Genomic DNA, 14,650 nt, shown 5'->3' on the forward strand with positions numbered 1-14,650 from the left:
TACATCATGTCAGCACAGCTGTGGACGAAGGCCATCTGCAGTTTCTGGGGGGATAGTTGCATGCGGGGGCCCCAGCAAGGTTTTTACTCGTCTTTGATCCTTTCCCTAACTTTGATCTTTCTCAGGGTTTCCTCATCACTATGAGCCTTGCACCCTGAAGAAGAGATACGTGGTCTCATAAATCTGCCACAGGGCTGATAGATGTCAAAATTGTTTCCCACCAATAAGCGCAAACAGACCAGCTCACTGAGGAGAGAACGCGTGCACAAATCCACGGCCAGTGGAAAGAGCCCACCTAACCTTTACCCTAACCCAGACTTAAAGCATCCATAAAAAGCCCCAGCCTTCACCTCAGCAGGGAGCCACCGGTTTCTGGACTCCACTGCACTGCTCTAGCTGCAGTTCTTTTTCTAATAAATCCTACTAGTCAATCCACTGCCTCACGAGCCAATTCTTTGGCCTGTGGAGGCAAAAACTCTCAACATCGGCTCACAACAGATCTGTTGAAATACTGATTTTTGGAACATTCTTATTAGTGTTTCCCAGGATCACTTGCATTCAAGGGATTTACCTTTCTATCTTAATGTTAGAGTCTAAGCTGCTTGAGGGAAGAATTCAGGTATGATTAACCTGTATATGCCCAGAAGCCAGTTTAGCTCATGGCTAGGGTTTCCAGGTTTCACAAAACCAACCACTAAAATTTTTACTATTTTTCTGAAATTCAATTTCAAAGAATGTTCTATGTTTTATGTGGCAACCCTTTTCTTGGCACATGGATAATCTCAAAAACTATAGGTGAGTAAATAAATGAATGACTAACTTAGTACCAACAAATGGAGTGTTAAACATGTACAAATCTGATCAACCATGTAAAAGATACTCATCTAAATTACACCTAACAATCGCAAAATGTTAAAAATTTTCCTCCCTTTTAAAAGCATTCTCTCTCTTTTAAAAAGTAAGTCTGGTTTTGACTTGAGATTCATTTTCTATCCGTGCTTTGTCAGCCTCTTTTACTCAATGTCTGTGTGGGAAGAATACTAATCTCCTAGTAACAAAGGTGTCTTGTCTCAACAATTTCACATCTTAATTCCACACATTTCTGATTTCATATGTTTGCCTAATTGTTTATTAGTGTGTACCAGTTGTACAAGAAAATTGACTTTGGATGGTGTATGGGTTTCAGCCATTCTGAAGTAACATCATCTCTGTATCTTCCTTTAAAATTGCCAAAATTGTGCTTTTTATTCCAGCCGAACCCTGGGATTTTGGGTAAAGTCATTCACCTTGATTAAACCATCAGGACCAATTCTGTTTGGGAAAATAGATACCTGGGATTAGTCAAGTAAACAGTTAATCTTAAGAAAGACAATATACAAGTATTCTCTCACTCCAAATTCCTTCTGCAGCTGCCTTATTACCTCTTTTCCTTTTCACTTTTTTTTTTCTTTTGGGGTATGAACTTAGGTGTGAGCCAACCCCTGCAGCCCTTTTTTGCTTCAGTTATTTTTCATATAGTTCTCACTTTTTGTTCTGGCCAGTCTGGAACCACAATTCTCTTACCTATACCTCCTATGTAGCTGGGATCATGGATATGCACCACCATACCCAGCTTATTGTTAAGATGGGGTCTAACTTTTTTCCCAGGATGGTCTTGATCCAGGATCCTCCCAATCTCTGCCTCTTGAGAAAGTGGCATTACAGCAGCATGCTTCCTTGCCCAGTCCCTTTTCTCTTAATTCTTGATCTCCTGCTCCTCATATACAGACCCAAATGCACACACACACACACACACACACACACACACACACACACACAGAAAGGCCTACATGTACTCCTACAGGCATACAGAAAAACATATACATATACATACATAGAACTTCCTACTCCAGAGGTGAAACCTGAGCTGAACCAGAGGCTCCTGGGAGGCTTGTTAAAACACAGATGAAGACACAACTTTCTAAGTCCAGGGTGCAGCCTGGGATTTTCATCTCTAACATGTTCCCAGCTGCTGCTGCTACTGCTGCTGGTCTCAGGAGCTCTCCACAATCACTGTCCTATACCATTCTTTACTTTCCTCTTCCTTATCTTTTTGATTCATATTTCATAGTTCTCATAATATTTCTGTGTTCCCAGATCAGCAAAACGTACAGATGATCTCTGACTTAATGATGGGGTAACTTCCCAATAAGCACATTATTAATTGAAAATATAAGTTAGTACATATAACCTACCAAAATCCTGGCTTAGCAACTGTCTGCTAGTTGTTTCCCCTTGGGACTGCGAGGCTGACTGGGAGCCATGGTTCCCTACTGATGTCAGCATTTTGAGAGATAATTGGACTGCATATCACTAGCCCAGGAAATGACCGAAGTTTAATTTAATTTCTACTGAATGGATAGTGTTTTTGTACCACCATAAGATTGAAAAATCATAGATCAAGTCATTTAAGTTGGGAACTGTTTATAGCAGCCTCACTATAACTTACGTGCTAGATCTTTTCCCCCAGTATAGCTTCCCCCCAACTGCTACAAGTTTCCTTACACTTCATGTTCAATGTAGTTAAGCATTCTGCTGACATGGGATGCAGAGATCTCCCCATCCACTTCCGCGATATATGTGTAGAGAAACTGGAAGGTGCTGAAAGGGATCCGGGGAGGTCCTCCGTCATGGTCACAGGACAAAACTTCACACACTATCTTGAGCGTTTTGGCAATGGTCTATAAAACCATGAGACACAAAGAATAGAAAGTCAATTCTTTCAGTTTAGATACAAAAAAGAAATATTACTCTTATAAAATGAAGTGGGAATGATTTGAGATTCTAGAAAGTTTAACACTTTTACACTTAAGAATCACTTAATTCATTCTAAAAATATCTACTAGGTATCTTTTCTTTCTGTATTGGAGGGCTACTCTCAAGGAATTAAATTTATAAACTGCTAAATACTTTAAGATGTTTGTTACTTTAATCAGAATAACCTCACTAATGGAGGATTGATTTTACATTCTATAAAATTAGAATTATTTCTTGTTATTGACCTCCATGTTATCTAAGGGTTGAGGTCATTTCTCTAGCCTATGTATTCCAGCAAGATTCTTGGGGCAAAGCCACAGTAGGAAAAAAGGATAAGAGAAGGAAGATTGGAGGCCTGGATGCTGGGAAAATGGTACTGAACTGCAAGATGAAGCTAATCTTTCCATCTAAGTAAAATCATCTAGTGCTTTTTATTGCATAATCTTAACCCAGTTGTTGCTAGGGAAAAATTAGTAGATGAGTGTCAGAAGTTTTAATAATAAAAGAGTTGGTACAGAGGACAGGTGGGGTAGCTCATCAGTGAGCATGTGCTCAACATGCAGAGAGGAGAAGAGAGGAGGGGAGAGAAGGGAAGGGAAGGGAAGGAAAGGGAAGGGAAAGAAATGAGGGGAGGATGGGGAGGAGAGGAGAGGGACGAGACTAAGAAGAAAAAAGTAATAAAGGGTTACAAGAGAAGCAAAAACTTACAATGAAACTTGAATATTGAAGGATGGTATTCAGAACTGATCCTGTCTTTAAATAAACCTAGCCTTTGCATAAGTTTCATAAGTCAAAGAGTTGTGAAATGATAAGGTAAAGAAAATGAATGACTCAAGGAAAAGACTGTTTGGCTCTGAATTAGCAAAGACAGCTCAGCATCAGCATATATATCTTGATGGTGACAATGCACAGATTCCACACACACCATCCAGGAATTAATAAAATTTTAGTCCTGAGTGGTGAAGAAGGTGTGACCAGGTGGATGAACAAGCAGCTCCTATTCCCTCTCCCCTCCCGTGGTTGGCCAGAGGAGAGGTGATCTTCTGTGGCAGTTGATATTTGATGCTCTGCTCTTGTCTTCTCCCTGAATGTGACAAGTGTCTGTCAAGAACTTCTTTCACTGTGGTGTGAATTCATTCCCAGGGGAATGAATTGTATGTCAGGAGGCATATGAGGATGTGAATAAACTTGTCCTAGAGTGGCAATCTTACTTGATGACAATGTAATTAAATATACTTTGCATCAATTAATTATTGAGTTATTAGTTAAATTTTATTTCCACCTAACAAACATTGTTATTTTATGAAAAAGAATCTTCAATGTAGAATAAGTTTTAAATGATAAATCACAAGATGCCAAGGAAAATTTGGATTTGTAACAGTCAGTTTCACAAGGCCCTCCCATTAGCAACATTGTGAATCACTGCACAAGACATAATTACAGGCACTTCCACTCAGTGGGTGTGGGAGGGCAGGCACAACTGAGGCTGTCAGTGGGGATGGAAAGACCTGAGTATGAGATTAGGTCAGCACCCCATCTTTTATAGATGACACCTTCCTACTGTGTGTTCACATGGTGGAAGGGGCAAATAGACTCCTTTGATTCTCTTTTAAAAGAGAATGAGGGGTCTCTCCTTGACCAAATCGCTCCTCAAAGACCCCACCTTCTAATATTCTCACCTTGGGGGTAGATTTCAACATATATGAATTTAGAGGGGTGTGGGGACATAAATTTTTGGACCATAGCACACACCAACCCTACGTTTAAGTTCCCAGAAACAATCCAACATGATACAAATAGGTATAGACTATCGATTCCTCAATTCACTGAGTATCCTTTTTTCATAGATTAGACCACCACACTGACTTCATCTCTAGGTGTCCTTTCATGGGGATGGTGAGGGGAAAAGTCAGGTATCTGAGGATCTCTCAGAATTGGAGGAGGCATCAGGATGTCTTGGAAGCAGAGAAGGTGCCTGTTAGAGGTGAAAGAACCTTATGGGACACTCAATCTAATTTCCTAAATTTAGAAGAGAAGTACAAAGACACAGCTCATTTCATAGTTCTCCTCAGTTTGGGCAGCAGGCATATTAGACCAAATCTAGCAGCTGCACAGTGTGCTAAGCACAAAGAGAGTTTGAGTTTGGCTTTCCAAAATTACTCTTGGCTACTGTGAGGTATTGGGACAAGGGGATAACCCAGACATCTCACACAGTGATGAGGGGCTGTGAAGTAGACCACCCAAGCCAGGAAACAGATGAGGACAGTATGGCACGGACTCCTGGAGGCCCCTGCACTAGTGAGACCTGAGATGAGTAAGTGGGGGGCTTTGTCATGCTTTACCAGACAGGTAGCAGCATTGCCAAGGAGACCAGAGGGACTGAAGAAGACCCAGGGATGTGGGGACCCCTTAATGTGGCTATTCTTGAGGTGCTAGGTCACCCCTTTCCTTATACACTCAGTCACCACCTTGGAGAAAAGAGAGTGATGAGAAGAAAGCTGAGAGACAGGGCAAGTTACCTGTTGGCTATTTCAGTTATTGCATTGGACTAACCTTCTAGATTGGCTCCAATTGACTTATTTTCTTACTCTATCCTTTGTGGGTAGGGTAGATCAAGAAAATCAGAGATTACTATAGATAAAATTAAAAGGTATAGTTTTTCCTCCAAAAATCTCATAGCCCTGTGAAAATTTAATAAAATGTGCCATTTTTATTAAATTCTCATTTTTGTGATTTCCTCTAATCCTTCAGGCTTTTTTTCACAGAAGTGAACTCACTTACTTCTGCTATGTGTTCGCTTTCTCTTTGGAGGAGACTAATTTACTGATTATATAATGTTGCTATAAAGGACAATGAAGAAAAAAGCAACCACAAATATTCCCTCTTTTCCATCTCTCTAAAGAAGTTATTCTGATGAAGGTTGCAGGGAAAAACATGGAATACAATATTTCTGATAAAATTTACTCAAAAATGTCAAATGTGTGTCCCAAGCATATTTAAGAAGCAAGAACAAGACCATGTCTGGATGAGCTAATGATTCAAACTACCTTTTCATACACTGTGGTTTGAGCAGAGGCAGTGATTTCTTCATTAACTGTTAAACATGTATGTATATTTCAGAGATTTTTTAAAAGTATATGTCCAATTCATTTTCCTATAAGTCATTATGACAGTGATAAACAAGATTGAGACCACACAGTAGACACCTAAGCTATATATATATATATATATATATATATATATATATATATATATATACACACACACATATATATGTATATATATATAAAACTTTATTTATATATGTATCTATATATATATAAATAAAAGCTGGTTTTAGCATCTTTTTCTTCCAAACAGGAAAATAGCTTTTCCAATTTGTCAAACAAGACAAATTTGGAAAAGGCATGAATTTGTATGAATATCCTGCATCCATGGTGATGTCATGACTGCAATTCTAGAAATAGCCTCATCTCTTCTCTTGCTTTCTTTGATTTTTGCATGCAATTATGTTTATCTAATAGTTTTTCTATAAGGCTGAGCCTTTTTTAAAAAAAGTCTCTATTGGTATACTGTCTAGGTGTCTGGAACTCAGAAGTAAGCAAGTCTTATTCTACAAGTAGCTCTAGGTTATCCCTGGGGATTATGAATAAAGGGAATAAAGTGGAATGAAAAGTCTGGGAAATGATTGAAATTCATAAATAATCCAAAAGCCATACTTTGGTCAACTCTCCCTAGAGCCTAATGCTAGTTTTCTCTCTCTTCTCCTAGCTCCTGTGTCTTGGCTGATGAACATAGAAATGACCTTAATTCAGAGGGGAGAAGAAGATACAAAAGTAGTACACTCATCATCACCCCTGAAGAGTTGACTTGTGTCACCCTTCTAGGCCCAGACAGAGATTTTCTCTGAAGGAACAGAACAAAAAAGCCAACTTACAACTCCAAGAGAGCTACAAGCAAGGGCTAAAAACTTCAGCCACTCAATCTCCTCCGTGAAGCGACCCACATTCATCACACTGTTAAACAGATCTGTTGGGAGGTTCAGCACCTTCCACATCTGGGCCAGCTCATCTGCATGAATGATCAGTCTGCCAGCAACCTGCAAGGTAGGGTATAGATACAACAGATAAAGGAGAGGAGGAGAGATGCCTCGAGTTCTCCCAACTAAAGAGTGGGAGGGGGCATTAGGGAGGTCAGGAGACACTGTTTGGCATTTTCTTTGCAAGGCCTAGTGTAGAGTACAGTGAGATAATAATTTAATATTTTTAACTCCTGATATCAGAATTATGGGAAAGATTTATTTACATCACATTTAAATGTGGTCCTGATACATTTATGATCTCTGGTTTTATTCCTAGGTTGTCCTTATATGGTAGATAGGACAGCCTGAAAACAGAACCAACAGGTAGAAGACTTGCCCAAGACCATTAATAAGTGGCAAAATGAGAATGAGACATTGGTCTCTTGCCTTCCTGCTCCACTGAATTCTTTGCACTAGACCTCAAGAGCATCCCTCCTGTTTTCTCAGGATGATACAGGGTACATTGCTGATTCCTAGGTGTTTAGGCTGGACGCCTAATGTTGCTTGATCTTTAGAGCTCTGCCATGTTTACTGCACAAGGGACTTGGCAGTTAAAAGGAGACTGGGAGGCAATGGCTGGTTGTGGTCAGTGATACAATGAGGGTGTAGAGGTCCAATGAAGCACCCTAACCATCTCTCCCAGTCCTCCGATTCTAATGAAATGTTAAGCCTCTGGGATGGAGGTAGTTGCCCAAGTCAGTCCTGAGTCACCACAAACCCTGTTGTCTCAGATCTAACACAGGGAATGGTGGTGCTCAGTCATGTTTCCTGGAATTGGCCAAACCACAGATCTTCTCAAGCCAGTCCATTCTCTTTTGGTCACTAGGCAACTCCCAGGATGATGTTGCTGAGGAGATAAGAGGTTTTCCCTGAAAGCTAGATTGTGTCTGCATGTGGGATAGTGAGGGAGCTACAGTATGTCCCTCCCCAAACTGCAACTGGCCTCATCTCATGGTCTTCATTCATCAGGGAGACACCGTCACTGTTGGGAGACTGCAGGCCTGCACTTTTAAGGATAGAAGACGTTAGCATTGTCTTGAGCCCCTGGACCTTTGGCCAACTCAGGGGGAATCATAGCCATCCCATGATAGTCATCCTTCAGCCTTTTCCAGAGTGATTCCTGTTTCCCCAAGGGATGATTTACTTTCAACTCACGGTTTAGTGAACTTCAGGGTAGTGCTGAGTGACTGGCAGGAGACAGACAACCTTTGTACCCACTCAGCCTCAACACTTCTTACCCGAGAATGCAGGATCTTTAACAGCTCAGGTGTTAGCTCTGCCCAGCTGGACAAAGCAACTCGCTCAGACCGCTCTCTCACTGGAGGAATCTCTCCACGGGACATAGTCCCAAAATACCTGCAAGAAAAAATTTGTGAGTAGGTGAGTGTCCCATTCTTCAGTGGCCTCTGGCTGCTTTAGAAATTCCCTTCCAGAGGGAAAAGGGAGAGGAAAGAACATTTGTTAAGTATTTAGTTTAGACTCTGCTTAGATCATTTGCATACAGAAAAGCCTGATTGTGTTACTTTCCACTTAAGGAATAGAGAATGCTTTAAGGAATAAAAAGTTTTATTCCTCTTTAAGGATGAGGAATAACTAACAACAGTTTGGTATGCAATTCTCTGGGGCATATTTGATCAGGTTTTTTCTTTTTTCCAACCATCCCCCCTAAGTGTTTTATATATATACATAGACATACATACCCTAGGAGATATATATATATATGTGTGTGTGTGTGTGTGTGTGTATATATATATATATATATATATATAATATACATATGTATGTATTAAGCAGTGGGTGGCGAAGAGAAATTGGGAGAGGCTTAAGTGACTTGCATGAGAAGGGAGGAGGTAATGAGGCTCCCAGGATGAGTGAAGAAGGGTTTCTGACTGGAGATAGTGAGGCCTGGGGCTTCCATGGTAAGGAAGCAGAAAAGGTAGGCAGGGCACTAAAAGAGGCTTGTGAAGACAAGTCAATGAAGTTTGGAGACAACTTTATATAAGCATGTATGAAGCTAAACCCTTTTCTTTCTTCCCTCGAAGTTTTTAGTAAACCACACCTGCTCCTCACTGCTTTGTGGAATGGACTTTTGGGAGGCAATGTGGCAGACAGACTGAGTCCTGTTTTAGGACTGGCACAAGATAGAAGGAGGCTGCTTGAATCAGGGAGTGGGCACAAGCAACTGACTTGTGGGTCATGGATGCTGTGCGGGAAGGTCTGTCTCCATCAAAAAGCTTGCTACTGACTATCCCTGAATCACAAACTTCTTCCTCTCCCTGCTGCCCACTCCTCATTACTTTCTCTAGAGCCAGATAACATAAAAATAATACAGAAAGATTTTTTGGTGGCACTTGGGTTAGAGGGAATTTTTGTTAGATCCCACTTTAAGGTCAAGTCATACAATAAAGCTAACTATTGCCTAAGACAGAGCAATCAGAACTAAAATTACACCGACTAAACTAGTACCTTGTAGTCCACCCCCATTGGAGGTCATCAGTAGGAAGGGCAGAAGACATACTTCACGGGCACCATTGACAATATGCATGAGAAACCTCTGTAGACAGGTCAGTGTTGGGGCCTCAGTTATAAATAACCACATGTGGGTGATGTAAATGGGAGGAACAATACCACAGCACCTTGTTTTACAGAAATGTCTGCCCAGGTGGAGACTCAGCACGCTCCAATACGTCATTTGACTTTTTAGTGGAATTGGTGAGAGGACATGAAAATGAAGTTATCGTCACAGATTTAGTTCTCTGGGACACTGACTTCACTTGCAAGTGAACAATTACGTGTGGTTAAGTTTGTGTTATCACCCATGCCTACATATGGGACAAATAAGTATATGTGTCCTGATGCCTGGTAGGCGGTTTCTTCATTGATGGGACATATGTAGGGAAATTCTTGTTGCAATGAGTAACATACATATCGTGTCTTGGAAATACGTTGTTTTATCCTCTAAAATGCTACAAGTTTGTAAGTCATGTGAAATGATCCAATAAGTGCTTTTCATGTCTAAATAAGATGCAGAGTGTTCTTAGGTCATACAAACTGATCTTTCATGGATGTCTAAACAATTTATAACACATCATACAATATGGAGCAAGCAGGCTACAATAGTGAAATATTTTCTTCCATAAATGTCAGGGACAATATCAAGAAATTTCATTTTTCTTACTATAATGCAGTAGCACAAGAACAATAAAAAGGAGTTTTAAACTATCATATAGAATAAAACAATCTGTCTGGCTATGCCAAAAGAAATTACTCTTCTGATGCTAAAGTACAGTCTTAGAGGTAATATATAAAATTTAGAATGGAAAACTACACGGGATTCACGACTAGGCAAAGCAGCTCCATTTACATCTCTTTTTATGGCACCACTGGCTTCCTTTCCTTCCATTTTAAAAGCTTCTTCCTGGCCCAGCTCAAGAGCATCAGAGCATTACCCAGAGACTCTGTAAGGCCCTCTTGGTTGGCATTTTGTGTCTTCCCAACTTCTTTCCACCACCTGCTCAATACACCTACTCACCTCCCTCTAAACCTCAACTCCTCCCCTCCACAGCCCCCCTTCCTTCCCCTTCCCACTGAAGCACTGCTAAGGAGGTAATCATCCAACAGTAAAAACAACCACCTCCTGCCCCAAGCCAGGTGACCCAGTTTTGGGCAGGCAAGTTTGTCCAAGAAGCAGTGTCATAAGGGAGCGTTTCTGTGTAAGCCACTGTGCAAGCTCATCGATTTAGCAGCCTGTGGCGGCTCCCCCAAGGGGACCTGACTTCCTCACTCTGCTAGAGAGAATGCCATGTGACTGTGACATCTTTATGTTGCAGGGACGGATCAGCTCAAAGAAACACGAAAGAAAATAACAGTAGTTTCCCTAAAGACGTGACAAGAGTGTCTTTGGTCAGACCAATATGAGTTTTCACAGCCGTGGAGAAAGGTGTCACATTAAAGGTGAACCAGCTTGGAGTGATGCCTCCTCTCCCACCCCGCGGGCTCACCCTCCCCTCCAGGTGCACTGCTGCCATCTAGCGGTGACATGGAGTGCAGGCTTAAACCGGGAAAGGAGCTGCCGCGGAGATTCCCAGACCCTCTTTCCACTGGGACCAGGGGACAGGTGCAGAGATTGGGTAGGGGGGCGTGTGCTGGTGTGACACGGTGCTCCACTCTTGCCTGTTGGCCTGCCGTCCTGATGCTCGGTCTGGCTTGCTTAGGGAAGTGCATCCCATCCTCACCCTGTTTGATCTATTTATATGCTGAACATCACAAAGACGTTGCTAATCAGCCCAGACTCCGTGACTGCAGCCATGACCACGTCCTCAGTTTCCCATGGGCTCCCTCCCCTCCCCGCCTTCCCAGGGGCTGGAGGTGAGGAAGGAACACACACTCGGCCGCCCATTGGATGAGATCCTGGGGCTGGGTCCGGATGGCGGCTTTGGTAAATTGCTTCAGCAATTCCGGCAGCTCCGGCGGGATGCATATTTGCTTGTCTGTCTGAGGCATTGATTACTTGACCTATGCACAGGAGAAAAAAGTCATTACCGGACAAGCAATCCTGAGCAGGACGTCACCCAGCCTCTGTTTGACTCTCTTAATTTGGGGGATTCCATTAACCCACAAGGCAGAGCATTCTAGAAAGTGGATTACTCATTCCTGCTTTTTGTTGTTGTTGTAGTAAATAATTCTGTCTTTCACATAAAAAAACACACAGCCATTTAAAAAGTAGAGGTCAACAAGAGTAATAAATATTCCCTAATCACATCACCCCAAAATATTGGATGTCTTTTTCCAGAACGTTTACAATACAAACGTGTTTGTATGCATAAAAGATGGGGTTACACATAGCAGCTTGTTACTCAGTGGTGCATGACAAACGTCTTTGCATGTCAATTCACCTTTTTAAAATTATCATAGATTAACAATATGAGGAGATTTCATTGTCACTTCAACTCTTATTAGCTGGGTAAGAGTTATAGCAAAATTTACTCTGATAATTTGATGTTAGCTGCTTTCCAAATAAAAATAATTATTAAACAGTCATTTGATGAACTCTTTATATCTGCATGCCGTTTTCTGCTCTAATTGTGAGAGAAAGTGAACATATTGAAATAAAACATGAAAATCTGCACATGGTATACAATTCTATGCACAAATAAACCACAAATTAAGAGACAGACTTAAAACACTGAAGAGCCCCCCGGCCCGCCCCAATTTCAAAACACCTAAGTGCCAGACATACCTCAGTAACATCTTTCACATTGCCTAGCGGAGCTTGAATGAAGTCAGAGAAATCGTCAAGGGCCACATAAATAAAGCCGAAGTCATATGTGAGGAGGTGAAAAGATAAGGGCTGACCTTGGGGCCAATGTGGATGGCAAGAACTAGTTTTGGAGATGAATGGCCAGGCAAGAAGGGAAGAGACCAGGGCTTGGCCCTCAAAAAGCAAATGAAACTAAAGGACTCCCTCCTGGCCTAAACTTCAGACCCTCCAAAGGACCACACCCTCAGTGTGAAAAAGTACACCGAAAACATCTGCCTATAGTATATGTTAGCAACAAAGAGCCGTCTTCATCAATTGCTGCTTCTTGTTTGGGGAGAAATAGCCCTCCAAGAGTTTGTAGCTATGGGCTATACCTAAGTTTAGGTTTATACCAACAAGAGCGTTGGGGATGCCCAAGACAGGATACTAAACTGATCTTAGGTCGGTGGTACTCCATTACCTTTTACTTTATGTTCTTTTATTTGGAAGAAGAGGATAATGATAATGACTAACTTTAATCATTATATAAAAAGTCAAGTATACACCAGGTGTGGTGGCTCATGTCTGTGATCCCAGCTACTCAGGAGGCAGAGATCAGGAGGATCATGTTTTGAGGCCAACCTGGGCATAAAGTTAGTGAGATCCCTACCTCAACAAATAAGCCAGGCGTGGTGCAAGCCTGTGATCCCAGCTAGGTAGGAGGATTGCAGTCCCACGATTGTCTAGGCAAAAATCAAGAAAGACCCTATCACAAAAAATAACCTAACGCATAAAGACTGGAGGTGTGGCTCAAGTGGAGGAATGCCTAAAGAGCCAGCGCAAGGCCCTGACTTTAAACCCCAATACCATCAAAGACAAAAATTTAAAAAAAGTCAAGTATGTATAAATTTTACTCTGCCTACTTGACTTTTTATGAGGTATTATAAAAGTGTTGTAAAAGTTATAAAATACAAACACTAAACCCGTAAAGAGAAAGGGAATTCACACACACACACACACACACACAATATTGTTATAAAGAGTAAGAGCTGATAAATATAAATCCAGAGTTAGCCATTACCCCTGGTGGGTGGGGGAGGAATGTCATCAGAGAGATGCCACAGGGGCCTCAACACTGCTAGCAATGTTCTGGATTTAAGCTGGACGGTGACTTCCTAGATGTTTATTTCATGATTTTATACCTATATTTGTGCATATTTTGTACGATTTTGTATGTGTGCAATGTAACTTAAAAAGTTACTCTTACAAGTTTTTTTGGATGACTTCAATCCATTTCATCTCATAAAGGCCAGTGCTTTTGTTTGCTTATGTTGTGCACACACATGGTGTATGTGTGTGTATTCTTTTATTATAACAAAATATTTAATAAAAGTTTTTAACATTTAAGAATATATTTCAATGGCAGTAAGTAAATTCACATTGCTGCACAGCTATCTCCACCATCCGTCTCTAGGACTTTTTCATTATCTCTAATTGAAACTTCATACCCACTGAAGTTTCTTCCCCTGGCAACCACAATTTTACTTTCTATCTGTGTGACTTTGACTACCATAAATACCTCATGTAAGCAGAATCATACAGCCTTTGTACTTCTGGGTCTGGCATTATTTCACTTAGCATAACATCTTCTAGTTTCCTCCATGTAGCATTTGTCAAATTTTCCTTCCTTTTTGAGGCAGCATAATATTCCATCATATGTTCCTTTTTTTTTTTTCCTTATCTATTAGTCTGTCAGTGGGCATTTGGTTTGTTGCCACATTTTAGCTATTGTAAATAATACTGTATGAGCATGGATGAACAAGTTTCTCTTTGAGTCCCTGCTTTCAATTCTGTTGGGTGTGTACCCAGAAGTAGAATTGTGGGATCATATGGTAATTTCAACTGAATTGTTAGAGGAACTGCCGTATTGTTTCCACAGTGGCTGCACCATTTTGATGTCTCCATGTATTTTTATATGGAGAGTTCTTATTTGTTGTGCAATTACTTGATTTCTGTTCTGAAGCTTGCAGAAACCTCATGTTAATGAAAAGATGGTCCAAAACTAAAAAAAATTCCATGATAAAGATAACAAAGAAAACCTTTCTTTCTACAGAAAGAAAACTTGGGCAAAGCATTTACTTTACCCATTGACCTCTATAAATTTTGGGGCAAAAAAAATCTCTAGTAAGCTCTCCATACCTATTACCTTTTCTCAATGCTCAGTTCTTTAACCGTTTTCATTTTTTCTCCTCTTTATCCTCTTGTTCTCTTCAAAGTCATCAATTACATCTATTAATTGGCACTTTTGTAAATGCCAGGTGTTATGCTAAGTAGACTGTATACATTTCTCTTTTAATCTTCAAGATATCCCTGTGAAGTAGAGTATATTATACTCATTGTACAGATGGTGAAACTAAGAAAGGGACTAAAGCTTGAGCAATGTCATATAGCTAATAAGTAACAGAGACAGGGTTTGAGCACTCACACAGTCTGATGCAGGTGGTGGTAGATTGAACATGACCATCCTTGGCTCC

At 40.8% G+C, this 14,650-nt stretch overlaps 1 protein-coding gene and 1 long non-coding RNA gene across 2 annotated transcripts in view; one reads left to right on the top strand and one right to left on the bottom strand.

Moving 5' to 3' along the window:
* Positions 1 to 1,244: 1,244 nt before the first annotated feature.
* Positions 1,245 to 11,380, bottom strand: Ropn1 (rhophilin associated tail protein 1). Its single transcript, XM_074072383.1, has 5 exons — positions 11,265 to 11,380; positions 8,116 to 8,233; positions 6,734 to 6,895; positions 2,545 to 2,720; positions 1,245 to 1,311 (listed from the first exon to the last, which is right to left on the bottom strand). Exons 1-5 carry the CDS (start codon positions 11,378 to 11,380, stop codon positions 1,245 to 1,247), a joined length of 639 nt encoding a protein of 212 aa, XP_073928484.1.
* The window catches only part of LOC141423066 (uncharacterized), a 54,679-nt gene continuing 46,594 nt past the window's right edge, over positions 6,566 to 14,650 (top strand). The window contains exon 1 of the long non-coding RNA XR_012447722.1: positions 6,566 to 6,902. This is a non-coding gene — a long non-coding RNA (uncharacterized lncRNA). The remainder of the gene's footprint in view (positions 6,903 to 14,650) is intronic.

The sequence above is a fragment of the Castor canadensis genome, chromosome 5 (assembly GCF_047511655.1).
Source record: "Castor canadensis chromosome 5, mCasCan1.hap1v2, whole genome shotgun sequence".
In the NCBI taxonomy this organism is placed as follows: Eukaryota; Metazoa; Chordata; class Mammalia; order Rodentia; family Castoridae; genus Castor; species Castor canadensis.

Coding starts and splice junctions, on each gene's coding strand:
- Ropn1 (XM_074072383.1), bottom strand. CDS start 11,380: ATGCCTCAGACAGACAAGCAAATATGCATCCCGCCGGAGCTGCCGGAA. Junction 2,721..6,733: donor CTTGTAGCTCTCTTGGAGTT/GTAAGTTGGCTT, acceptor ATGGTTTTATAG/ACCATTGCCAAAACGCTCAA. Junction 1,312..2,544: donor AACTACATTGAACATGAAGT/GTAAGGAAACTT, acceptor TTTCCCAAACAG/AATTGGTCCTGATGGTTTAA.